The 26874-nt window shown below is 41.1% G+C and overlaps 2 protein-coding genes across 2 annotated transcripts in view; one reads left to right on the top strand and one right to left on the bottom strand.

The window, feature by feature from the left end:
• Positions 1-1358, top strand: part of FBXO11 (F-box protein 11) — a 28348-nt gene extending 26990 nt beyond the window's left edge. The window contains exon 22 of the mRNA XM_010838649.1: positions 19-1358. Within this exon, the coding sequence (XP_010836951.1) occupies positions 19-148 (130 nt within the window). The 3' untranslated portion in view covers positions 149-1358. The remainder of the gene's footprint in view (positions 1-18) is intronic.
• MSH6 (mutS homolog 6) lies at positions 1325-22692 on the bottom strand. The gene is made up of 10 exons (XM_010838650.1): positions 22349-22692; positions 11951-12153; positions 9087-9256; positions 5114-7658; positions 3857-4125; positions 2755-2872; positions 2468-2557; positions 1889-2043; positions 1606-1805; positions 1325-1495 (listed from the first exon to the last, which is right to left on the bottom strand). Exons 1-10 carry the CDS (start codon positions 22600-22602, stop codon positions 1414-1416), a joined length of 4086 nt encoding a protein of 1361 aa, XP_010836952.1. The 5' UTR covers positions 22603-22692; the 3' UTR covers positions 1325-1413.
• Positions 22693-26874: the final 4182 nt, after the last annotated feature.

Raw genomic sequence — 26874 nt, 5'->3', positions numbered from 1 at the left:
TTTCATATTTTGTTTTAGGTTTTTCTGTGACTGTGGTGCTGGAACACTGTCTAATCCTTGTACGTTAGCTGGTGAGCCTACACATGATACAGATACACTATATGACTCTGCTCCACCTATAGAATCTAATACATTGCAGCACAACTGAATACCTTCCCTAAAGAAAAAGTCCTGCCATTCTAACATCATAACTTAAAACGTTTTGGGTTTTTGTTTTTTTTTTTGAAGATTTAAAATATTTGCCCATGCTACAGGAAGAGACTGTATTAAAAATGGATACACAAGGTCAGTTGACACTATGAAGCTCAAGCTACCAAAAAGAAAGTGGCAATATATTGACTCAGGATCTCAAAGCTGGGTGTTTTAGCATTACTGTGTAAAGACTTTTGAAGGGACAGAAGTGAAGAAAATAAGCTTCAATTTTGTACAGATACCAACTTCTGAAAAAAAAAGCTGGTGTTTTTACAACTAGCATTGAATGCAGTCCAACTTGCAGTAGTACTACTCTTCAATAGACAAGCAGCTTTGTTGCTGCTTTTATGGACGTGGGTACCAATTGCTTTTGTAATATGGTAAAAATGTGAGCTAGCACTTCTGCATTTCTTTTGTTTTTTTTTTAACATGTATTCAGATTGAGAAATATGATTTTAATGCTTTAATCTCATGTAGTTTGTTTTTAATTTCAAGCAAAATCTTATTGTACTTGAATGTGCCCTGTTTTGTTAGCACACCTAGACTTGCTGTAACTGTACTCATGTCCCAGTATGTACGTTCTTTCTATGAAAGAGAAAACACTAATCTTAAATTATATCCAGCAATGTTTCTGGTATCCTTTAAGAAAAGTTAAGACTATTATTTCCTTCCCTTCCCTGTGCAGCATTCAAAATCACCCCTAGAAAGAGTGAGTGTTTTAATGAGACTTCCTAGGAAGGGATGCACTGTAAAACAAAAGTATTCTTGTAACTCAGTTTTGTGAAAGGTAAAAACTACTATGTTTTAAAAGTACACTTTAGAAAGTCTCTTCAAAACAGTCCTGTATTTGAACTCTGTTCATAGTTTTTTTTTGAACAGTTTAGACAAATTGCTGGAAATTAAAACAATTTCCCGCATTAAGCTGAGACAAGTATATATACAGCCCTATACAGTTTCATAGCCCCCCCTCCATTTATGTGTATTGGTGACAGTGGGTATAAACAGCCTGAAAGTGTATGCATGTACCATAACATCTAGACTTAATATATTGTGGAGTATTCAATAACCATTATGTAGAAGGTAGATAAGAATTAAAAGGGTTTAATTTCCTAGAAAGAAAATGGAAAAATGGTCATTTTTAAAAAATAAAGTTTATTAGATCATAATGTTGTCTGAATTTACCACCTTTGTCAAAAGTGAACTCAAAGCTTGCAATGTAGTCTATAATTCCTCAATCAAAGTCAGCAACTTATGGACAGCATCAGCATCCACAGTAGACCTTTCACTAGCCAAACAAACCTCCCTTAAAATTAAAAAAAATAAAGTTAGTTAGTTTGCATTTTTCACAGTGCACCATCCACCCCTTTACTGTTTTTGAAACCGCGTGGTAAAGTTATATCCAATTATAGTTACCGAAATAACCGCAGTGACTGAGTCATCTTCTCAAATTCTCTTGCTTTTCTATGTCCCTTTTGAATAACCTCCTCTGGAAGATTAGCAAGCCTTGCTGCATTAAAACCATAGCTTTTCGGACAGGCTCCATTAATGAATTTATAGAGGAAGGTAATAGTCTCCTGGCTGGGATCTTCACATTCATTTTCTACCATGCATGCCTAAAAAAGAAAAATTACATGCTGGCAATGGAAGGACCCATTCAAAAACTGACACAATTTTTGAATAAACAATTCATACATACCATGTGTCCTAGGCGCACTGCAACATTTTGAGAATAATCTTCAACTAATGAATGGTAGTGGGTGGAAAACAACGTACGACACTTTATGTTCTCAGCAAGTTCTTTCACAACTGCGTTTGCTATTGCTGTCCCATCGAATGTTGCGGTACCTCTTCCTATGAAAATATACATAACTGTACATTATACAGTCTGCCATATTACACTCCAAAAAGGACAGGCCTCAGAATTGTTTTAAAATGTACTGAGTATCGGCTTAGTACATCCAAAAGCACTCTGTAACAGGCCCTCTCTAGCTAAAGTAGGCCTGCTTATCAGCCCTTGGAGTTCAGGAATACTATTCAAGTGCCACTATGCTTCAGAAACTTCCTTTTAGTTCACTTTAAATAGCCTTATTATCCAATTATCCCTGTATTATAATTTAAATTTTAAAAGGATTTAGAAATTGCCACCTTAGTGCCAACTGTGGGGGTCTATGGACAAAGGTGGGTATATTCATATTCTTTAAGAAATGTGTCCCTCAGACCATTTTCCAGAAAAATAAGTCTTTGTACTAATGTTTTAGAAATTTTAATGTCTTACCTAATTCATCCACAAGCACCAGAGAATGTGCTGTTGCATGTGTAAGTATACTGGCAGTTTCACTCAATTCAACAAAAAATGTACTTTCACCTTAAAAAAAAAAAAAAGTGATCAAAATGAGAATCCTCTTTTAACAGCAGAAACATCTTTTAGGTGTATCATTCGAATCTTATCAACTACCCAGCGGTACTAAAGATTAAATTTTACAAAAAGATTACTTTTAGTATGTTAAAACTTGCATAAATGAATTGTCAAATAACAGAGCCTTAGGTAGAAAAATAACTCACCTGACATTATTCTGTCTGAGGCACCAAGTCTAGTAAACACTCTATCAATTGGTGTGAGCCTACACACTTCAGCTGGTACGTAACAGCCCATCTGGGCCATTATAGCTAATAGGCCAGCCTGTGAATGAGGAAGGAAAAAGTATTTTATGACTGATATTAAGAGATAGAGATATCTATGTATATCCAGAAGACAGATAATAAGCCAAGCTAATAAACATTAATTAGAAGTCAGGCACTCTTAAAAAAACAATCTTCACAATCATGTAGGAAAAGTGAGGCCAAGGGCCTAACTGGCTTTAAAACCTCAGAACATACACACTAACCCACTACACTAGTGATTGATTCTCAACTCTGGCTGAACAGTAGGATTAAAACTGCTGATGCCTAGAACCCATTGCAAACCAAACAATTTCAGAGGATGAATACACCCCAACTCCCAGGTACTTTTTTTGTTGTGCTCTCTAGATAATTTTGATTTAAAATGAAAAGGTTAAAAACCTTTACTGCTCCTCTCCAGTCAGCAAATTTGTATAAAGTATATAATACAGTACAGTAGAATAAGAGGGTCAGCAAAAATTTTTTGTCAAGGGCCCAGTGTCTCTGTTACATTTTTTCTAAACCTAAATCTAAATCATGTTTTAGCTCAGTAACTAGCCAACCCCTGACAGGTTAGGAAAATACATTTACTGTCTTCCCTAAAAGCAGTTCCCAACAGTTAACTAAAGGTCATGAATTATATTTGTTTTCCTGTATGAACAAGTGCAATGGTTCTAAGGTTTCCTAGAAATGAACCTAATTTAAGAACAAATGTACATTTGTATAATTTTCTTTCATTATGAATACATCTAACCTTCAAAGGAAATGGATGCAAAGTCAGGGCTCATAAAAGTCATGGCCTGAACCAACTTCACCTTCTTAACTGAAGTACTTCCTTTAACATCAGGCAAATATTTGACCAATGAAATGAACACAGTTCATGACTCGAGGAGTTTTCCTCTGCTTACCAGTAAGTCAGTGACTATCATGAGCTTTTTGGGAAACAATGGCTTAAATGTGTAATAAATTCACTCAAAGTTTTGTAACACCGTTTGTAACACTTTACCTGTCTCATAAGTGTAGACTTGCCTCCCATATTTGGTCCAGTAACAAGCACACAATAAGCTTTGCCATTTTCCTCCTCCTCTTCCTCACAGCCTATTAGAATGTCATTAGGAATAAAGTCATCACCAAAAAAAGTCTTCGTAATGCAGGGATGGCGTGATCCTTTAAGGTCTAGAAAGGGAGGAGTATCTTCTTCTGGCAACAGAATTATTGGACGACACATAGGACCATCACCCCCTCGACTGTAGTTGGTCAGGCACAATAACACATCTGGTAAAGAGAGAGGACAAAAGTGAGGCTTCATTATTTTTGAGATAACCAACAAAGGCCCAACTTCTATAAAAAGTCTTTCAGAAATGCTTTTTTAGTGGAGGTAGCATGTTCCACTTTAGAAAAGGCAGATTTTTTTCTGTAAGTAGACACTGCAGTGACATTGTTCTAACTGCACAGTATACAAACTGCTTTGTTAATGGATTCATTAGCTGGAAATGAGTCATCAGCCTAAATGTTTTACATGTCTTTGTTACAGTACTTCATTACTTCATTATTAAAATGAGAAATAACACCTAGTTTCAGCTTAAGAAATCTATCCCCTCAAAGTAGAAATTGTCAAAACACAGGAAAAAACCCTCAGAACTAAAAAAACACTTCAAAACTCTAAAATAAGCAAAGGCTTCAAAATAAGTTGGCCATGAAGTTTAAAGAAAAAGGAAATTATTTAGGAAACTGAAGAGGTTACGTAATTACAAATACATAAACCTGGGCTCTCAGAAATAAACTCAGAAAAGTAAGTGTGATAACTTGGGCTAAGAGAACAAGTAAAGATTAAAATCTTTTCAAATATGTGTGTAGAGTGTAAAACAAAGGTCAAGGGATAGTTTTAAATTAACATAGTAGCTTGGGACTTCCCTGGTGGTTCAGTGGTGAAGGCTCCGTGCTCCCAGTACGGGGCACAAGTTCCATCCTTGGTTGGGGAGCTAGAGCCTGCCTGCTGCTGCAGCAATCACAAGTGCCACAACTAAGACTTGCAGCAGGTCTTAGAACATAATGTTCTATGCACCTTTCAAAAACAGCTGAAAAGCAACATTTCTCAAATACTATAAATTCAACTGAAATTTGATCAAAATATATACCCATTACTTGAGTTTAGGGTTATGAGTCAATGGGGACTTTCCAGTGGGCTATAATTTCAATATAAAACTGGCACCCAGGGCATCACTAACTAAAGCTTTAGGAACAAACCTGTTGAAAGCCTTACCCAACACTGCGATGCACTCCACAGCAGCCTGCCAGTCCTTGTAATTTTTATCAAAGTTATAGAACAGTCGCCTCATGCAGTCCTTTAATGATGCGTCTCTCCGTTCTTCGGCATTTATCAGATTACCCAACTTCTTCTCAATTGTTTTGGTCCAGTATCGTTTACAACCCTTTTTGGTGGATTTCAACTCATATTCTTCTGGCAAATTACGGGTGATGAAATTCTCTGGAATTTCCAACTGGTAACGATTCCTACCAATTCCCCAGTAAACTATGGTTCTACAGCCAATTCGACTGCGCTGTTTCTCCAAGTATTCCAGGAGGCTCTGTTCATTTTCTCTTATGTCAGCAAGAGCTTGGTCATAATCAGAGTCAAATCCTGCTTTGGGAGTAATCAGTCCAGTCTTTCGAGCCTTTTCATGGTCAAAGGCTGTATCCCATCGGTTCAGTTCTGAAGTCAAATCAGGAAAGCGCCCTTCAGGACTTTTTGTCTGCAGAGTAAGGACCTGCTTGAGGATTTTAGACTTAAAGTCATCAATGACTTCTTCCATAATCCCTATAATTTTACATATTACTTTGAATCCTTCCAGAGCAGAAAGAAAATCAATAATCTTTTTTTTGCTGTATGTGGTTTCTTCATACATTATAGCCCTGCTATCTGGGTGGTTCTGGCTCTTGAGGGGAGACCCAACATTATGAATTTTACTCAGGAGTCTCTCAAGGTCTGGAAGCTTCTTAAGAAGGTCTACAACCTCAGAGATTTTGTCAGGCACAACCATTAGGTCTTCTATGGCATCCAGGCGATCATTGATCGCATGAGGGTTACAGAGTGGGGCACAAAGCCACTGCTTTAAGAGCCGTTTACCAAAGGGAGTATGGCAGGTGTCAATCTTCTCTAACAAGGTCCCTTCAGTAGAACCGTTTGTTCCATTCAGAAAAATCTCCAAGTTGTTTAATGTCACAGCATCTAGCACCATTCGTTGATTGGCTTTAGCAAAGACAGCACCAGGTCTTGTAGCATGGACCATGTCAGAATCCAAGGGAACATATTCTTCAAAATTAGCCATTGATAAAAGCTCCTGATCAATAAGGCATTTTTTGAGGTAGAAGACACAACCACCAAGAGCAGAGAGGGCCAATTCACTCTTCTCTCCTGGTGTCAATCCAATAGAATCTGACTCCGAGGTCATACCTTTAAGCACCTGGGGTAGCATCACCCCACCGTCCTCATTTAACTTGTCTGTAAAATATCCTTCTTCAAGGAGAGTTCTCAAAGTTTTGGCTGCATCCCAAAACTGGGAGCCCGGTATCAGACCTTCCTGAAGAGAAGAGGATAATGAACTCTTGAGAATCATCTTAGTATCCATTGAGAGATTTCCCTTCTCAAATAAGACTTGTACTGGAGGATAGTGTGCCACTAAAGTCCTAAACCTGGAACAATGGCGATCATCTGAAAACTGACCTATGAAGAACCTCCCTAGAGAGGTATCAACAAAGCATACTCCATACACGCGAGTGTGGCCAGAAGACTCCTCTTCTTTCTCTTTGAGGCTAAGAAGGTATTTACTGTAGTTCTCCGAGGGGTCACCTTCCAGCACACTGTAGGTCTGTGTACCCTTCGTAATGATCCTACAGATCTCCCTCCGCACCACTCTGTCATACTTAGATATGTGTGCCATTTTTCGGCATCGTGCCTCCATCATTTCTGGGGTCTCAGTCTGTTCTACTCGTGCTACTTTATAGCCCTTCTGGACCAGGGAATCTGAGTATCGGCCAAATGCAATCTCAGGGAAACCAGAATGGGCCCAGTTGCCTTTCATGAATACCAGCCCTAGTTCACTGACCCCAATAAGAGCATCCATGTGGTACATCTCATAAAACTTCCCCACTTTATAAAATATGACCAGATCAAAGTTCTGAGACTTAATTTGCCACCACTTCCTCATCCCAGGAGTACAGGAATTAAGGAAATCCTCGGGCACATAGAGTGTGGATGCATCAAAATCAGGGTGATCAGGCCGCCTCCTGTGCACATCTCTCCTCTTTTCCTCCTTAAGCCACTCTAAAGTTTCATGATACCAGACAGTGGGGCGATTACTGTCATCACATCCCCCACTAATGTGGGCTTGGGGTTCAGAATTTTGAGGGACAGAGAAAGCACTCAAAGTATTCTTGGTTTCTGATGAAATGCCAGTTGCTCGTTTGGTGGCTGAAGGCATTTCCTTCCTTGAACTCTTCCTCTTGAGGGAACCATTCCCAGTTACCATTCTCTTCCGCTTTGGAGCAACTTTGACGGGGGTGTCCAGGCCTTCACTATCACTGTCCCCCACGCCACTGCTTATTTCATCACTGCTTGCTTCCTCCTTAGTGTCTGGCTTGAATTCCACATCAGAGCCACCAACGTCACTCTCAGAGTCTGATATGACCCTTCGTTTTTTTATTTGTCGGCTACTTCGTCTGGATCCTTGCACCTTTGGCCTCACTTCCTCTTCACTCTCAATGTCATTTTCCTCTTCACTCTTATCTGATGTGTAAGTGGCACCTACCTGAGAGACAAAGAATATTTTAAAATATAAGAGTAAAATTTGGAAAAATGACAATATTGCTAGGGAATCTCTCTCAATATGCTACAGCTTCATATATCAAGAGAAGAACCCACCTTCAGAAATAAACTATTTTCTTTCTCAATGGATAGCAATTTCAGTTTCACCTAAAATTAATACAAATATCACAATACAGGATTAAGTGATTCTGTCATGAGAGTTCTTTCCTATTCAATACTAATTAAGTCCTTAGGATGACCATACATGACAATACCCATAGGTGATGTCCTCATTAACAGTCACAGCTGTAGAAAAAACTTGTCTTTCTTCCAGGGTCATCTCTCCTCTTACAGTTGAACATATAAAGTTTACCATTCTATAAATTACTTACAATTAAAAAAAAAAAACAAAACAGTAATCATTCTAGTTCTAGTCCTTGCTCCTCCACAAACCAGCTCTATTTTTTTTCAGCAAGCCACGTTCAGTTCTCATAGACCTCCCTTATATGTAAAGTAGTTACACGGTTAAATGATTTGTCATTACTACCCAGATCTAAACATCTGATTAATGTTATGATCCCTGGTCTCAACCTCAAAAATAAGATTAAAAACATTTCTTTCTCTCTTTTTGTTTTGGCTGCGCTTGTTCTTAGTTGCACTAATCGGGCTTACTCGTTGTATGTGGGCTCTTAGTTCCTGATGAGGATCGAACCCAGGCCCCCAGCTCTGGGACCACCACTGAAGTGCCAGTTTCTCTTAAAATATGTATTTTATATGCCTATCTCATATAGAATAGAATAAAACAAAATCAAGCAGCTTATAGATGACTCTGTTTAAGCACATCTCATTAATTTACTAAATTAGAAAATAATGTTTAAGTATACCCATTATTTGTTCATTTAAGATTTAATTCACTGAAAGTGACAATTAATATTTGAAACCAAGGTTGTCTTTCAACTTTTTCTTACCAATCTAAAATACAACAAAAAAGCATTAGAACATAAAACTGGATAATTTCCACACCCTCATACAGAAAGTTACTATCAGACACCACAATCAATTTTATCACCATGTCCCACTGTCCCTAGCTCTCTATACTGGTTACCAAAAGGGTATTCCCTCCTATAAGCATGTGTGTTTCCAGCAGACTTGAGAACTTAAGTAAAAAAGGGTGCTAGACTGCTGAGGACTCTAAGTAATTGAATATGATCAGAGGTGTAAGAAAATGTGTGTATGAGTACCAAACACAAGCTCCGGGAGTCGGTGATGGACAGGGATGCCTGGCGTGCTGCAGTCCATGGGGTTGCAAAGAGTTGGACATAACTGAGCAACTGAACTGAAATAAATAGGAAATTACCACTCTAACATGTCCCTCCCTACTTTTCAACATTTTCCAAACAATAGTAACAACTGCCTGTTAGCAGTGTCCCACCTCCGTCTCTTCTTCCTCCTCTGGCTCTGAGGGCTCATCACATACTGCCAACTCAAGCCTCTTAATCTTGTCTTTATTCAAGGCTTCATCTGCACGTTGCATTGCTCTGAGTATTTCAGGCTTTGCACTATAAAAATGACCTCCTTTCTGGGCTTCCTTTGAATGTGAACCTAAAAAACAAACATGTATTTATTTATAAATAAGAACAGTTCGCTGGACATTTGGCTCAATGTATAACACCTGCCCTAACGAACAAGAATGATAACCATCAAGGTGTTTTGTTTTGCCAAAGGCGCATGGGATCTTAGTTTCCCGACCAGGGATGGAACCTGTACCCCTGCAATGGAAGTGCAGTTTTAATCACTAGGCTGCCAGGGAAGTCCTTCAGGTATAATTTTTAATGTCCTATTATTTTTGATTGATATAAATAAGATCAATAAAGCCTTCACAGAAAGAATTTTCAGGGTAAAACTATCAGTGAAACTGGAATTACCTATTTTACCTCCTGTAAGTTACCTTAATTGTTGGTTCACCCAGGACCACTCTTCCAGAAAGACCTCAGACTGTGGACCCTAAAACCACACCTCTTCGGGTGAGGCATAAGATGTAAAGGAGATTTGAGACCCTTTTTAAAAGACATTGCTTAAGGAAGGCAAAAACTACACTGTAACTTAAATGAAGCAATGACATTAACAATAAGTTTGTTCCCAAGGTAGGTAGTTAGATAAGACAGATTTTTTAAAAAATTCTACTCTAAGGAGCCCTAAATTTTGGGAGGATAATAACCCAGGACAGACTTTAAAGTTTTTTCAAAACAGTTGCATCAAAAATGTCTTGCTCTGTTTTAAAGTAAAACTTTTCCTTTATTCATTTCATTTCAAAGAGCTATAGTATTAAATGACATGTCTATCCACTGAGCAAAAGGTTAGATATAGACAATTATAATGGTACAGAATTGTTTTAATTCTTTCCCAAGAGGCCTAACTAGGAATGTCTGTTTTCTTCTACCTGAATGTAACAGCTGCAAATCAAACCTGAATTTGTCTAACAGATCCAAACATTACATTACTCCCTCCTTTCAGTATACTAAAACTGATGGGACATCCTAAATTTCCATGGAATTAGCAACTTTTATGAGCTGCCTAAAACAAAGCTGCAATTTCTTATTTCTCTAAAGAGCTGCACCAAAACTACAAACTGCAGCAGTCAAAATCATTAAGAGTGGCTGTGAACTTCCCCAAAGTGCCTGTTACAGCTGTGCTCCCCCTGCCGATCTAGTATCAATCACCACCATTCCCCAAAACCTCTAATGCAAACTACAACCCTAAGACCATCCCCCCCACCAAAGGCCTACTGTTTTCATGCACACCTCTTTGTGGATTTATTCACATATACGTTTTGCAACAATTCGGAAATTTAAAGGGCAAAGAGCAATATGCACATCTTTATAAAATAATTACAACATAAACTTTTGATCTCTTTTTAGTCATCTTTTGCCAAGGCTTGGTTTAGCATCTCAAAATTAGTCCTGAAAAAAGACCTCATTTATCATCTGGTCCAACTTGCATATAAGCAAACAGAAGTTACTTTGGCCAAGATTATACAGCAAATTAATGGAGAAGACTAAAGTAAATTCTCTTACTCTGTTCTCGCCCTGCACATCAGGTTTCTACACAGGCCTATCTGCCCTGCAGGATGAGGAGTGATACGACCAAAAGGGCATGATTCCCAGGCTTCTGGGAAACTGACCACTGTTCTGATTCCAAGATACTGAATTCAGCAATGTCCTAGCCAGGAGTCTGAAGATAATGGAAAAAACCTGTGCATGCCCAGGATGACATGCATCCTGCAGTCACCCTGCACATGCACTGCAGGAGACTGACAGGGTGCAGCCAGCCTAGGTGAAACCATACGCGCAGGACTGCTGATGTCTGTGATAAATACGGCTGGGCCTGGGAAGAGTGAGTCAAGGTTCCGGAAGTCTAGTTTCTGATGTGAAACTCAACTCAGATGTGCTCATAAGGTGAGCATTTTGAAGCCAAGGTCGCATGCTTCTCCACCTGTCCTAGAGTATGTCACTGATCTATATGTTCTGTATCTTGGCTACACTGTCTTTCTTTTGGAACCTTTTAAGATAGGAACCGGAGAAGGCAATGGCACCCCACTCCAGTACTCTTGCCTGGAAAATCCCATGGATGGAGGAGCCTGGTAGGCTGCAGTCCATGGGGTCACTAAGAGTCGGACACGACTGAGCGATTTGACTTTCACTTTTCACTTTCATGAATTGGAGAAGGAAATGGTAACCCACTCCAGTATTCTTGCCTGGAGAATCCCAGGGATGGGGGAGCCTGGTGGGCTGCCGTCTATGGGGTCGCACAGAGTCGGACACGACTGAAGCGACTTAGCAGCAGTAGCAGCAAGATAGGAACACTTTTTTTCATGTCTGAATCTGGCATTGTCATCCATCAGGAGATCCAATCATGAAGTCCTTTTTCCTTTAAGGGTTTGAAGTGAAGTCGCTCAGTCGTGTCCGACTCTTTGCGACCTCATGGACTGTAGCCTACAAGACTCCTCTGTCCATGGAATTTTCCAGTCAAGAGTACTGGAGTGGGTTGCCATTTTGATATTGCTATAAGTCGCTCAGAAGGACAGAAATAAAAATTCAACTCCACGCTACAAACTGGCCAAAGATCAGCTATATCTTATCCTTTTCCCATGCTAGAAGCTTTTACCACACCCACTCTTAAAATTTATTGGAGTAAAATATGCTTAAATCCACTGTGTAGGAGACACGAACATTCAGACTCACATGTGCGTGGGTTCTATCTTACAAACATACCCAACCTGCAAAGTAAATCTCTTACCTGTATATGGCTTTAATAGCCTTCTGCTAACCCAGCCCCGTGTTGGGCTGTCATCAAAAAACTGTACATGAACTCGGGCAGACTTTCCTTTCTCACGGATGAATGTTCCATCAAAAGGGTGGTTGTAAACCAGGCAAGGCCACCAAGGGTAACCCTCCATCTTGGCCCAAACCAAATCACCTGGTGAGAAGTCACAAGAACTGCTGCCAAGAGAAAATACATAATTTGGTTAATACTTTGTTAAGTTACATTAAAGGCAATTACTACAAACAAGCAGTTCTAAGGAAGGTATCTTAAGACACCTTTGAAATTTTCTAGCATTAATATTCAGGCACAGAAATTCTAAAACTAATGATTTTTTAAAATCAAATTTTCAAGTCATTTTTAAAAATCATAAGCAAATATCACAAGACAACACAAATATAATGGTATTAAAGTTAGAAATTATCTCACAATTATTCAAGGTTTAAAAACTGGCAGAATTCTGATAGACTGGTAATAGCAGGAAAAAGACAAACTCATTGTACATGTGATTCAAATTATTACATCTGTACTACCACATGTATACATTAGGAACAGGATCTGACCCAAAGTATTAATAAAATATCAAGCATAATGCCTAGGCAAATTTGCTATACTTACATTAAAAATTATTTCATTAAAACTTTGCTCCAATGTATTCCAAATACCCCAAAAGCCAGCAGACTAATACCCCTAGCCCATCCCTAAAAATCTAGTTTTGTGGGAAAACTTAAGAGGTAAGTATGTACTGTGCCCAAAATAGTTGTGTACACAACTAGTTGTATAAATAAACCTACAGAATCAACAGGAGATCTAATCTTCACAAAAACTGACTTAGCCCTGAAGATTTCCTGAGAAAGGGAGAGGAGGAAGAGAATTATACAAGAGTCCCTCAGTGATAGAGAGGCCACAACAACTATAAACCCTGCTCCAGTAGTATATAACCATGATTTTCTAAGCCTGCTTAAAGGTTTTCACTGAATAATGACAAATATAAAATAAGTACATTACAAAAGAGAATATTTCAGATATTTTAGAACAATCAGTTAAGGCCACCTTATTCAGGCTCAATCATAAAACTTAAGTATTTCTTTCTTCAAAAAATGTGGATGTGGAAATCCCTATGCTAGACAGAAAAGAAACCAGAACAGGAGCATGGCTTCAGCTGGTGCTTACATCCAGGGCCTTTAAAGTACATTCTTCTTTCAACTTAGAAAACTGTAGTGACCAGCATGAGTTTATAATTATTGCTGTCAAACACCACAGGGGTCATCTTCAAACAGGGAGCTATGTCTGCACAATTCAGGTATCTTAAGTGTTTCCTCATTACTAACATATCCATTTGTTAACAGGAGACAAAGATCCTTATCTCTGTGTGGAACTGTCAAGCAGGCTTTCCCTTAACTTAGCCGGGCAACCACTTAACCACAAAGTCTATCACACTGGGATCAGGAAACCACAAGCTTTCCTTGTATGTTAGGTCCTGAGAGTACCCTAAATTTGTACCCTTTTCTGTTGCTAAAAGAGGAAAATAACCTTTGTCCATATATAAATACACTATCAGAATGGAGTCTGAACTCTATGACAGTAACTTCTAGAAGACTGACCAGAGAGCAAATACATGTTATGCCAATGAACACGTCTCCTCATAGGAAGCATATGTCTGGCTGTAAAGTCTTCAGACATCAGACTACAAACTGTTGGCCAAAGTCGATTTTTCTGACAGGAACCAGTAAGGATACTCATCAGTCCAGCCTGGCTGCCCTTCATCCCTTAAGAGATGAAATTTGATGTGTACATCAAGAAGCCTGAACTCATCACTGGCTACTCTGAAGCAGTTCCTCCCCTAGGTGAGCTCAGGCTGGCCAAAATGGAGTCAGGTTGCCAGAATGGAGTCAAGTTCACGAAGTGTTCAGTTGCTCAGTCACGTCCAACTCTTTGCAACTCCATGGACTGCAGCACTGCAGGCCTCCTTGTCCATCACCAACTCCCGGAGCTTGCTCAAACTCATGTCCATTGAGTCAGTGATGCCATCCACCCATCTCATCCTCTGTCGTCACCTTCTCCTCCCGCCTTCAATCTTTCCCAGCATCAGGGTCTTTTCAAATGAGTCAGTTCTTTGCATCAGGTGGCCAAGGTACTGGAGTTTTAGCTCCAGCATCAGTCTTTCCAATTCAGGACTGATTTCCTTTAGGATGGACTGGTTGGATCTCCTAGCTGTCCAAGGGACTCTCAAGAATCTTCTCCAACACCATAGTTCAAAAGCATAAATTCTTCCGCACTCAGCTTTCTTTATAATCCAACTCTCACATGCATACATGACTACTGGAAAAATCATGGCTTTGACTAGATGGACCTTTGTTGGCAAAGTAATGTCTCTGCTTTTTAATATGCTGTCTAGCTCGGTCGTAGCTTTTCTTCCAAGGAGCAAGCATCTTCTAATTTCATGGCTACAGTCACCATCTGCAGTGATTTGGGAGCCCCCCAAAATAAAGTCTGTCACTGTTTCCATTGTTTCCCCATCTATTTGCCATGAAGTGATGGGACCGGATGCCATGATCTTAGTTTTCTGAATGTTGAGTTTTAAGCCAACTTTTTCACTCTCCTCTTTCACTTTCATACAAAGTGTTAGTGCTTTTAAAAGTGAAGACTGTTTTCCTTGCCCATGTGAGGGTAAGGACTAAGGTATGGCTAATTGAAAGGTAGCTATTTCATTACATACATGTCTATAAAAGTTACACATTCTTTAGAAAAGAGCACATCAGGTACTTTGACAAGAATGAACATCTTGGTGGTACATTTGCAGTTCAAGGGATCAGGATGCCCCAAAACTAACAATTCTGTTTTATCTCTGTGAAGCAACAAAGCACTTGCAAGTATCTCAGATGTCTTAGAAACTAAATATGTAGATCAAAATTCTTAAGCAAAAAATATGAGATGGCCACACTTGCCTCCTGAAAGTTCCTGTCTGTCCTCAATTAAGAGTAACTCAAGTTTCCAGCTGAGACCCAAGACATGGGAGAAAAAACTTTGAGTTCTATACCTTTAACAGTACTAAGTTAATATAGTTTTTATCCCAAAGGAAATCTGAGCTTTCTAAGACTGTTACCTTAAAACTGTCATTTGTATAAAAGCGAACAAACTGTACAACAAATTGTAAAATGATGTTCAAAGGTTTCAAATTGACATAGATTCCTTTCCAAGCAACCAACTTGAAAATGTAATGTCTTTAGGGCTTCTCTGGTGGCTCAGTGGTAAAGAATTCACCTACCAATGCAGCGGACATGGGTTCAAGCCCTGATCTGGGAAGATCCCACATGGGGTGGAGCAACCAAACCCATGCACAACTGCTGAGCCTGTACACTAGAACCTGCCTGGGAGCTGCAACTGCTGAAACCCGAGTGCCCGGAGCCCATGCTCTGCACAGGAGAAGCCACAGCAATGAGAAGCCGGCACACAGTGCAACTGGAGGGGCCCGTGCTTGCCACAACTAAAGCAAAGCCTTCACAGCAATGGTAGCACAGCCAGAAGTAAATAAACAAAGTATTTTTAAATTTTAATGTCTTTAAATGTATTTGAAAAGCAAATAAATGTGCATCCTCACTAGAGGAAGAAACACAGAAAAAGCTAATTACAATCATCAGATCTGTAAAGCTAAAATGCCATCATAAACTGAATTGTTTAAAAACAAAATTGTTTTTTAACATCACCTCACCCTAAACATATACTTTCAGAATCTTATGTATAACTTAACTCTGCTGTTAAGAATTGGGCCGGGTGGGGGAGGCACGGGCAGAATGCATTCCCTGGTGGTCCAGTGGTTAGGACACAAAGCCTTCACTACCTGGAGCAACCAAAAAAAGAAAGCAGAAGTACACTCTAAATGCTAAGATTAAAAATACAGTTTAAAAAAAACGGATAGTTTCCCCAATGTTAAAAGGCTTTTCAGAAAAAAATTCTTTTTAATCTACTGACTTTCTATGTGCAAATGAATTCTTTAAAGTTAATTTAAAATTCTGATCTCTAGTAGTTGTGCAGTCTCCACAAAATATCAAAATAAAAGGAACATAAATTTTAATCCATGCAAATATTCAGACTTTTACCAATACTAATACCTATTTTAAAATATCTAACTATAACTTAAGCATGGGATCACAGTGGAATGTACTATAATTTGAATATCTGCTATTTTTCATACATTGATCCTTAAAGAGCCAGAGGACTTTATAAAATCAGAGATGGATACAAAGCCAGAGATGGCTCTACTTGAAACTTTATTTAACAGTCGTATTCAGACTTCACTGTATTTTAACATTTGGCTCCGTTTCCTGACAATCTCAATACCTTTCTCTTTTCAGATAACTAGGGCTGTGTTAAACATTAACAAGGATCATCAAACCCTATGCAATGCAAATCCAATTTGAAAATATCTAGGCCAAAAAGTCACTTTACAATGTAGAATGGTTCTTCTTGGAGCCCAATGTGAAATCCCAAAATAAATACAGGAATTAGCCTATAAATTAGCCTACTGTCGGGAGCTGTGTTAGGCATTACTGACAAAATGGAGGCACGGCCCCAACTCCCTCTCCTTGTCCCGAAGGCACGGACCTGGGATGAAGGAGTTGGGCCTTGTGATTCTGACTTGTTTTTTCCTCTCCTCGGCTGAGTTGACTGAAAAGAATATTAAGGTGCTTACTGTTCTTGAGAGGAGCATAAGAAGGCACAAAGCCTTCTGCAGCTGTGCTCAGAGAATAATTCATAAAGTTAATCACTGACATTCAAGGTTCCAGGATGAGCACATAGGCCGCAGCTTGAGGCCATGGGAGGAACTGCTATCTGAAACCTATTTGTGAGGGAAATGTTTATGGCAAAGGAATTTACTGAATTTAGGGCTTAGGAATAATTAAGATAGTTAGAAGCTAAAGATTTAAGGAATGTTGTAATGTTAGCATATTTTACTACAGCTGATAGAAATAAGGCATTTTGGAGATATTAGTGGTAGAAGCCTTTTTAGAGAAAGTGAGCTCAGGATACTAGGGGCAAACAGGATTTAGAAAGATAAGAAATAAACTGAGGAATGTGGTATGCAGCCCAGACATTAGCATGAGTTACAGTGTATTCACAAGGACACATGAGAAGTAGATAAGAGAATCTATGAGGCAGGAACTCCTTCTGAGGGGCAACAATGATTTATGGAGACAACAAATCTGGGTCAGTGGGAACTGAAAATGTCAAACCTCTGACCTAATGCTTTTATAAAAGTATAAAAGAGAATCTTAAGCTTGAAATAAATATGCAGACCAAGAAATATGAATGAGAGGCTCCATCAATACTCGCAGACACTCCTTCAGGCTGATTCCCTGGCTGCTGGAGCTGGACTCCGGCAGCCTACTTTATAAATATGATTCGACTATGATTTTACAAGCGGTTTTTGTTTTCTGGCTGTGCCACACACCTTTGTGGGATTTTAGTCACCCGAGAAAGGACCAAACTGGGCCCTTGGCAGTGAGAGTGTGGAGTCCTGACCACTGGACCACCTGGGAATTCCCTTGTTTTTAAAATGATAATGTATCTCAAATGTTTGATATTCTTGGGATTTTTAAAGACAGCTTTAAAAAGGTAAGAGGAAAGGTGACAGCTCAGAAAAACAAGTGTAAAACATACAACTAAAACACAACTTCACACCACTAAAAATAAGAAATGACTTAATAAAGCTAAATATATATGAACAATCTTTACACTTTTGCTTTAAAAAATGCCATTATTTTTGCTCCCTCTTCAGCCCATTACCTTGGTGTCGATTATTACTTGTGCCCCAAATTTATAAGCAACATTTCTGTTTACTTTTTAAAACAGAATCAGTAGATACAAAAGCAATGCTAGAATTTGCTCCTATAAACAATAAACTTAGACTGGCTATGTGTAAAAAAAATGTGTGTATATAAACACAAGTTTCACAAAGGTGAACATACTCTCAAGCCAACTATCAGTGTTTGTATCTACTTCTCAACGTAGAATATTAGAGTAGAATTCCCCTACCCTCAAATAGCTAATGAGAAAACAGAAGTAACCAGAGAAATTATTACCAAGGGCTCCCATCACACCTACCCACCTACTCATCTACCTGCACCTCTCTGCCCTTCACCTGGCTTTCCTTCCTTCAGCTTGGATAACTATGGCCATCTATCACTTATGCGTGAGGTCTAGGACAACCATATAAATTATCATCCAAACTGGCCTCTAAAACTATTTCCTAAATATTATTAGAAAAGAAGCCTATAAAAAAATTAAAACCAGGGCTCTTTGGAAAGCAGCTCAAGGAGCAGGGACAACTGATAATCGTCATCAGAATGAAAGTTCTGAGATAATGTTAAAAGTTATAAACGCCAGCTTAAAAGAGGCTCCTGCTGGCCAAATTAGTGTAACAAGTTCAGCACCTTTTTAGTTATATCGATTAAATCAAATTAAGTCTGTGAAACCAAGTCCACCATGATACTTTTTTAAAAGCCTGAATTCTTTTCTTACAAAAACTAATATCATTACATTAAGTGTGATATTATTTAGAATATATTACTATAAATAGATTTAACTGTATGAAAAGTAGAAGGAAAGGCACCTACAACTAGGGCAGATTGTTACCTTTAACTAAAGGCTCTTAGGGGGAAAAAAAAAAAACCTTGTCACGGTCTGACACACCACTCCTATAAATGAATACAAGGCACACATTTAAAATTTTTTACTGTCCTCATTTCTCATAATCAACAGATAATTATTGAAATGAGATTGCAAAAAATAAACCAGCTAAGATTTGCTTTAAAAATCCAGATTAAAAAAAAAATTAAAATTAAAAAAAAAATCCAGATTTAGGTAGTCAGAAGCCTTCCTCACAGCTCTTTCAATTGTCTTAATAAGCTAGAGGGGACTTCCCTAGTAGTCCAGTGGTTGAAATTTCACCTTCTGATGCAGGGGGTGTGGTTTCCATCCCTGGTCTGGGAGCTAAGATCCCACACGCCTCCTGGCCAAAATACCAAAACAAAACAGAAGCAATATTGCAACAAATTCAAAAAAGACTTAAAAATTTTTTTAAAAGGCTACAGAAGAAATGAAGTACTGAGAAGCAGGCCCAGAGTGCATAGACATACATCCTGCAGCCATTTATTCAAACTGATGTCACCTCAACTGCTTCCTCTTTCTCAACCCAGGTGAAAAAAAAGACTTTTGCATCACACCTGACAAAGACACTAGGGGAAGGAAAGAAAAAAAGACAAAACACGTTAACACTGGTGCACAAGAGGAAACTGAATGACAAATGACCACTGAAAGATGCTCAACTTCTTCCAACTGACCCCTAGGAAAAGTCCAAACGTTTTTGTAGCCCATAGCAGAGACTGGATCTCCTCATACCTAAGGCTCCAGCCTCCTGTCTTCATTCTCAATTGGCAGGACCCTCCTCTTCCTGCACCAGCTTCCTAAAACCCCCTCACCTCTACAGCAGCTGAGCTAACCTCTACTTACCTATCCTCTGGTCTCAGCCTTAGAGCTGAAAGCCTACCCAGACCCATACATACCCCATCCTCCCCCCAAAGTGAACAGAGCTCACCGGCTCTGCTCCTGCTCTAAAACTGCCTTTTTGCTTGTCCTATTCACTCTTGTATAGGGGTTCCACAACACCCAATACTGTGCCTGCCAGAGGAGGTATGTTAACATTTATTAAGTGAAGGCCAAATCTATCTAATGAATGGAGAGCTCTTTAGAAACCTAGAATCAAATGCCAATTTTTCCTGAATACCCTGAAAGCAGTCCTATAGACCTAGTAGGTGGTCAAGTGTAAACAATATTATTCTTTTATAAGTCTTTTATGAGTTTCCAAAATTCAGACCTAAAAAAAAAAAAAAACCTGCATATGCTATTCAAAATATAAAGCACAACCATACAACAAATAATTCCATTCATTTAGAATGGATGCAGGAAGAATCAATTCAAGTTTAGATGAACGTTAACGCTTTGTGCATCTCTTACCATGCATCCATTACAGAGGATGCCCATATAGGGAAGGAAAAAAATTATTTCGGAAAAATATTTAATTTTCACTGGAGTATAATTGATTTACAATGTTGTGTTAGTTTGTGGTGTACAGCTAAGTCAATCAGCTATACTTATACATATAACCCTTTTTTAGATTTCCTTCCCATTTAGGTCACCACAGAGCACTGAGTAGAGTTCCCTGAGTTATACAGGAGGTTCTCATTAGTTATGTATTTTATGCATAGTATCAATAGTGTACATACACATCAATCCCAATCTCGCAATTCATCCCACCCCCAGGGAAAGTATTTTTCCGTCTACCCATCTGAGTTCTTGGCTGAGAAAGAGAACCTGAGTAACACTCCTGGAGATGGCCCACGTTACCACCTTAAACCTCTGTCTTCAGCTATAGACAAAGGAAAGATAGGGGGCCGGGGAGGGAGACCAGGGAGGTTACCAAGAAAAGAATAAAAAACAAGGCTATGTTTGTTATTAAGATTTCAGTTCAGTGCCTATGGAATCTCCCTTTTCTTCTTCGTACAGAGAGGCAGGCATCCTTACAAATGGAGATTTCCCTTTTAAATGTAAATTTCCCTTACAGAAGAATAACTTCTACTGTTCTCAAAGCTTCTCCCATATCTTCCCCTTCTCAAAAAATACTCAGCTCAAAATAACCTCTATGCCAAAGACACATTCTGGGGTGGCAAATCCTGCCACTTGTCGGGCAACTACATAAACTTCCTGAGAGGGTCGCTTGGAGGAAGGTAACACTGTAATTACAGCCGCACTTTGAAAAATCTGTGGGACGCCTAAAACGCAAGGCATTCGAAATCAACTACTCAGCTCTCTGATCTTGAATGTGTGCTTTTTTTTTTTTTTTTGTACCACTATTTCACCCTTTCAGACGGCTGCCATTACACTTTATGCCTAATGCAATACATGGGATACAGTAAGTGCGAGCTTTTCAAAATGTCGCCCGCTACTTCAACAAAGGCCAGCCAAACCCTGAAACACCACCAAACTGCCTAGGAGAGGAAGCCACCGCCGGGCAAGCTTCCCCTTTATCACGTTCGTATCCCTCTCCCAGAGCCCTATCAAGGCCTTTGGGGGCTCTCAATTCAGGAAAAAATTACAGTCCCACATCCTCCCCTGAAATCCCCAACAAAAGATGCACTATTAAGGGGAGTGCTTTCGGTCTAGTGGTTAGGATTCCGCGCTGTCACTGCCATGGCCCAAGTTCAATCCCTAGTCCCCGAACTTAGATCCCGAGAGCTTTCCTGGTGAGGCAAAAAAAAAGATGCACTATTTCTTAAACTAATATTTTCAACTCGCATAATACTTCCAGGTGTCAAAATTAACATTCAGCTTTCCATCTGTTTTGATGCATATGCAATCTATCTACACGTTGACCCAGCTTGGTCCCTGCACTTTCTGCTCCCCGCCCCTGCAATCCTAACTCGGACCAATCAGGCCCCTTGGTTTACCAGCTGACACACCCCCGCGCTCTAAACTTGCTGTCCACTCCCCAGTGTTAGTCGCTCAGTAGAGTCTAGACTTTTTGCAACTCCAAGGACTGTAGCCCACCAGGCTCCTCTGTCCATGGAATTCTCCAGGCAAGAATAATGGAGTGGGTATCCATTCGCTTCTCCAGGGGATCTTCCCGATTCAAGGATCGACCCGGGGTCTCCCGCATTGCCGGCAGATTCTTCACCGTCTGAGCCGCCAGGGAGGCCCCAAGATTCCTACAGAAAGTAACACTCACCCACCCCAAGAGCCTACACAGCCACCCCGCCAGAGGCTTCGCATCCGAGGCTCTAATCCAAACACCGAGGGTGTTCCTCGAGCAACTAGCGGGCTCGAAATGGACCATCCCGGCTCTGATGGGGGAACATCCTCCGGATATCCCACTCGAAGCACGCCGCGACCCGACAACCTGCTGGTTCCCGGCGTCCATCCCTGCCGCGGGCATTCCTCCTTCCTGCCACCCCTCCCCCGCCCGGGGCAGGCGCCACCCCTCCCTCGCCCAGAGGGCGCACCGCGCGCAGCGCAGGCCAGCTCTTTTCTTTTCCCGCCCCACCCCCCAGTACTCCCTTCTCCCCTTTCTCCTTCCTACTCCAAGCACCTTCCACTCCTCCTCCCGCACCTGGCGGACTTCTCCTCCTCCACCTCTGAACTAAGGGCGTCCCCCCCTCCCTGCCAACCCCCTCTCCTTGCACGGCCGATTTCCTCACACCCTGTTTACAAGCTACACCCCCAATTCTCCCTGCAGCCCCACCTCCTCCGAGCCCAGGGCTTGGACGCGCAACCCTAACCCAGCGAGGCCACCTCCCTGCACCCCCCCTACGCCGCTACCTGGCGGGGACCGCAGGGGATGCCGACTTCCGCAGCCCTCCGTTGAGGTTCCTGGCCTCGGCCCGCGACGTGGTACCCGCTAGGGGCTCAGGCCCGGCCTCGTTCCAGGCCGCATCCCCGCCTGGGGAAGGGGAGGCCCCGGTGGCAGCGGCGGCGGCGCTGCTTCCACTTGAGGCTCTGACGGGGGCTTTGTTGGCATTATTCACGGCTGGAGACTTAGGGAAGAAGCTAAACAGCGTGCTCTGTCGCGACATAGCCACAGAAGCCGAGGCTCAACCGCTCTGTCGGACAGAGCCACTAGAGGCAAGGCAGCTACCGCGCGGGGCCTACTGGCGGGAAATCTGGGGGGAGGTGCGCTCCGCGGGAGGAACTCTGGCCCCAGCGGCCAATCGGCAGGCGCCTGGGCGTGCGCGGGCGGCGTCACTGGCGGCGCCACTGGCGGCGCGCGTCCGACCCCGCCCCCTCAGGCGCCAAGAGACGTGGGGAGGGGCGGGGTCACCCCGCCGCTGCGCGGGGCAGTAGCCCGTGGTGCTGCCAGCCGCTCGCGACTAGGCGGGTACCGCTCGGGGCTGGATAGGACTGGAAACCTCGACCCACATAGAACCTGGCGCGGCTGCGGGGCTCCTCACCTCGGAAAGACGTTCGTCTTTGAAAGGGAATCTAGAGTCACCGGAGCTGCGATCACTTAGGGGCCGGTGTGTGCAGAGTGCGTGCACCGCCTAGACAGTACAAGGAGGGTAAGCCCAACGGTCACGGAAAGAGAACCCCTGCGGAGAAACGCCTGCCAGCGCCTGCGTGAAAATCCTGCGGTTAGATTCCATACCCAAAGAACCGGGGGGGGGGGGAAGATCCAGACTTAAATCAGCAGATCAAGTCTTCTGTTCACTTTCTATTCTCAAAGCATTGCATATAGTAGGTACTTGAATTTTACAATTGAATGCTAAGTGGCAGGTCCTGTAAGAGTTTATGGTGTATTACCACTTACACAGCTTTCCTCTGACGGGCAGCAATCAAATCCAATCATTTTATATAGATTAATTAAATCCTCTCTGTAACCTGTGAGTTAAATACTTCTGGTCCAGTGTTCCTTATCTGAACTCTTGGGCCAGGTGTCTGAAAATGCAGGCTTTTTCCTATTTTAGAAAAGTCACAAGGTGTGAGTAAATTCCTATTCTCCAAATTAAAGAAAGAAATTGGAAGACTGACAGGTCTTTGGCCCTAATCCCAGGCCCTGAATAAGTAACTATGGAATCCAGAATCCCAGAAACCAGCCCCAACCAGCAACAGCTGTGCTTTGGTACAAACACATGAAGATCCCCTCGTTGCTTTGTTCAGGAATCTGTTCTGCCCTGCAGTACTCCTTTCTAGGCATATAATAAAGTCAGTTTTGTTTCAGAAGTAGTATTTGGAATAATCCTTATCCCTCCATAAGGATAATACAGGACACCCTCAGAGAATCTTGAGGCAATACCCTGAAGTCAAATACAATATTCCTTCAGCTGAAGGACTTCCCTGGTGGTCCAGGGGCTAAGACTGCGCTTGTAAGGCAGGGGAATGGGTTCAATCCCCGGTTAGGGAACTAGATCCCACCTGCTGCACCTAAGAGTTCATGCTCTGCACCTAAAAGATCCCACATGTCACAGCTAAGATCTGGTGCAGCCAAAATAAGTAAATATTAATATATACATATTCCTTCAGGAGAACATATGCATATTCACACTAAGTGGGATAAATACAGACTAAAAATAGCCTCAGTTTAGCTCAGGTCAAAATCTGCTACCAAATGAGTTTGCCACAAAACATTTTTCAGAACTTTTTGGATTTTAGAATCGCAAGTTGGGAATTGTTGTTTACTCCCTAAGTCATGTGTGACTTTCCAACCCCATGAACTGCTACATGCCGCACTTCACTGTCTCCGGGAGTTTGCTTAAACTCATGTCTATTGAGTTGGTGATACAGCACCACCACCTCATCCTCATCCCTTCTCTTCCTCCCTTCAATCTTTCCCAGCATCAGTCTTTTCCAGTGAGTCAGCTCTTCACATCAGGTGGCCAAAGTATTGGAGCTTCAGGATCCATCCTTCCAGTGAATATTAAAGCTTAATTTGCTTCAGGATTGACAAGTTTGATCTCCTTGAAGTCCAAGGGACTCTCAAGAGTCTTCTCCAGGACCACAGTTCAAAAGCATCAATTCTTCAGTGCTCAGCCTTCTTTATGGTCCAACTCTCATCTATATATGACTACTGTAGAAAAACATAGTTTTTCACTATACGGACCTTTGTCAGCAAAGGAATGTCTCTGCTTTTTAATATGCTAAGTTGGTCATAGCTTTTCTTCCAAGGAGCAAGCGTCTTTTAATTTCATGGCTGCAGTCACCATCTGCAGTGATTTTGGAGCCCAAGAAAATAAAGTCTCTCACTGTTTCCATTGTTTCCCCATCTGTTTGCCATGAAGTGATGGGACTCAGTGCCCTGATCTTAGTTTTTTCAGTGTTGAGTTTTAAGCCAGCTTTTTCGCTCTCTTTCACTCTCATCAAGAGTCTTCTTTGCTTTCTGCCATTAAAGTGGTGTCATCTGCATATCTGGGGTCATTTATATTTCTCCTGTCAATCTTGATGCCGGCTTATGAGTCATCCAGCCCAACATTTTGCATGATATACTCTGCATATAAGTTAAATAAGCAGGTTGACAGTATATAGCCTTGACATATACTCCTTTCCCAATTTTGAAGCAATCAGTTGTTCAGTGTAAGTTTCGAACTGTTTCTTCTTGTCCTACATACGGTTTTCTCAGGAGACAGGAAAAGTGATCTTGTATTCCTATCTCTTTAAGAATTTTCCACAGTTTGTTGTGACCCCCACAGTCAAACGCTTTAGCATAGTAGGGATTGTGAACTTGTATTATGTCTCCATTTTATGGCTGAAGAAACTTAGGGACAGATGGATTAGATGGCCCAAGACCAAATAGCCAGAAAAGGGTAGAGTAGGAATTTAAATTCTAGAAAGAGTTTCTGGAGTCCTGTTTTATTAATAGGGGCTTCCTCAATGACTCAGTGGGTAAAGAATCTGCCTGCAATGCAGAAGATGCAGGAGACACAGGTTCTATCCTTAAGTCAGGAAGGTCCCCTGGAGGAGGAAATGGCAATCCACTCCAGTATTCTTGCCTGAAAAATCTCATAGACAGAGGAGTCTGACAGGTTACAGTCCAAAGTGTTGCAAAGGGTCAGACACGACTGATCACAATTGGCTTGGTTATTAATAGAGATGTTGTATTGCCTTCAGTTTAACATCATTTTCTATTTTATTTCATCCTCACAACAACCTTATATTAGATTGAACTATATAAAATTGTTAATATTCACCCTTTTTTTTCTTTTTTGGCTGTATCATGCACTGTTTGTGGAATCTTAGTTACCCCACCAAGAATTGAACCCCAGGCCCTCAGCAGTGAGATCATGAAATCCTAACTACTGGACCATCAGGGGATTCCATATGCAACTTTTTTCAAAGTATAAAAATTCTTCAACTTAATATTATTCTTGTTTTATAAAAAGGAAATGTAGGCTCAGAAGAATGAGCCAGTTAGTTATAGGACAGAAATTAAGAGCCAGTGCTTGGGTTAAATCAAGACCTGGCCTCTGACCCTCACCCACCAGCCAGGTAACAGTGATTTTACTTCTCTGAACTTGTTTCCTCATCACTAATAAGAACAATAATAACTATGGGTCAAAATTTGGAGGCAGTTAGATGCCTCCCACAAGAGGTAAACAAGAAGTCACACATCACCAAACACACAGTCCCTTGGTAGGTGAAGTCACTCAGCCTTCTCCACACAGAAAATGCACACTGTGTGTAGAAACAAATGAAGAACGCCCAAATAAGAACAAACAGAACCAGCTACTAATTCAGAACTTGCTACCACCACTTGCATCTGGACAAGACTCACAGGCAGGCAGAGGAATAGGCAAGCTTCATAGTGAAAAAGAGAAGGTATGGTGTGCTGTGATAGGAGGGAGCAGCCGTGGGATAGCTGGAGGTGGGCTAGCCAGAAGTAGAGCATCCTCTTCAACTGGCTTGGGGAGCGTGTTTAGCTTTCTTTGATTGGAGAGTGAAAAAGTTGGCTTAAAACTCAACATTCAGAAAACTAAGATCATGGCATCTGGTCTCATCACTTCATGGCAAATAGATGGGGAAACAATGGAAACAGTGACAGACTTTTATTTTGGAGGGCTCCAAAATCACTGCAGATGGTGACTGCATGAAATTGAAAGATGCTTGCTCCTTGGAAGAAAAGCTATGACCAACCAGACATTACTTTGCCAACAAAGGTCTGTCTAGTCAAAGCTATGGTTTTTCTAGTGGTCATGTGTATGGATTGTGAGAGTTGGACTACAGAGAAAGCTAAACGCTGAAGAATTGATGGTTTTGAACTGTGGTGTTGGAGAAGATTCTTGAGAGTCCCTTGGACAGCTAGGAGATCCAACCAGTCCATTCTGAAGGAGATCAGCCCTGGGATTTCTTTGGAAGGA

The sequence above is a fragment of the Bison bison genome, unplaced genomic scaffold, assembly GCF_000754665.1.
Source record: "Bison bison bison isolate TAMUID 2011002044 unplaced genomic scaffold, Bison_UMD1.0 scf7180017864101, whole genome shotgun sequence".
NCBI classification, from domain to species: Eukaryota; Metazoa; Chordata; class Mammalia; order Artiodactyla; family Bovidae; genus Bison; species Bison bison.
This window is presented reverse-complemented; position numbering and strand designations above follow the sequence as displayed.

Bases quoted from the DNA above. Each gene is read 5' to 3' on its own strand.
- MSH6 (XM_010838650.1), bottom strand. From the start codon at position 22,602: ATGTCGCGACAGAGCACGCTGTTTAGCTTCTTCCCTAAGTCTCCAGCC. The intron at 7,659-9,086 runs GTGGGACACTGC...TTTGTCTCTCAG, and splicing joins AGGAGGAAGAAGAGACGGAG to GTAGGTGCCACTTACACATC. The intron at 1,806-1,888 runs GTATGTATGAAT...TTTCTTTTTTAG, and splicing joins CAGTGCGCCTAGGACACATG to GCATGCATGGTAGAAAATGA.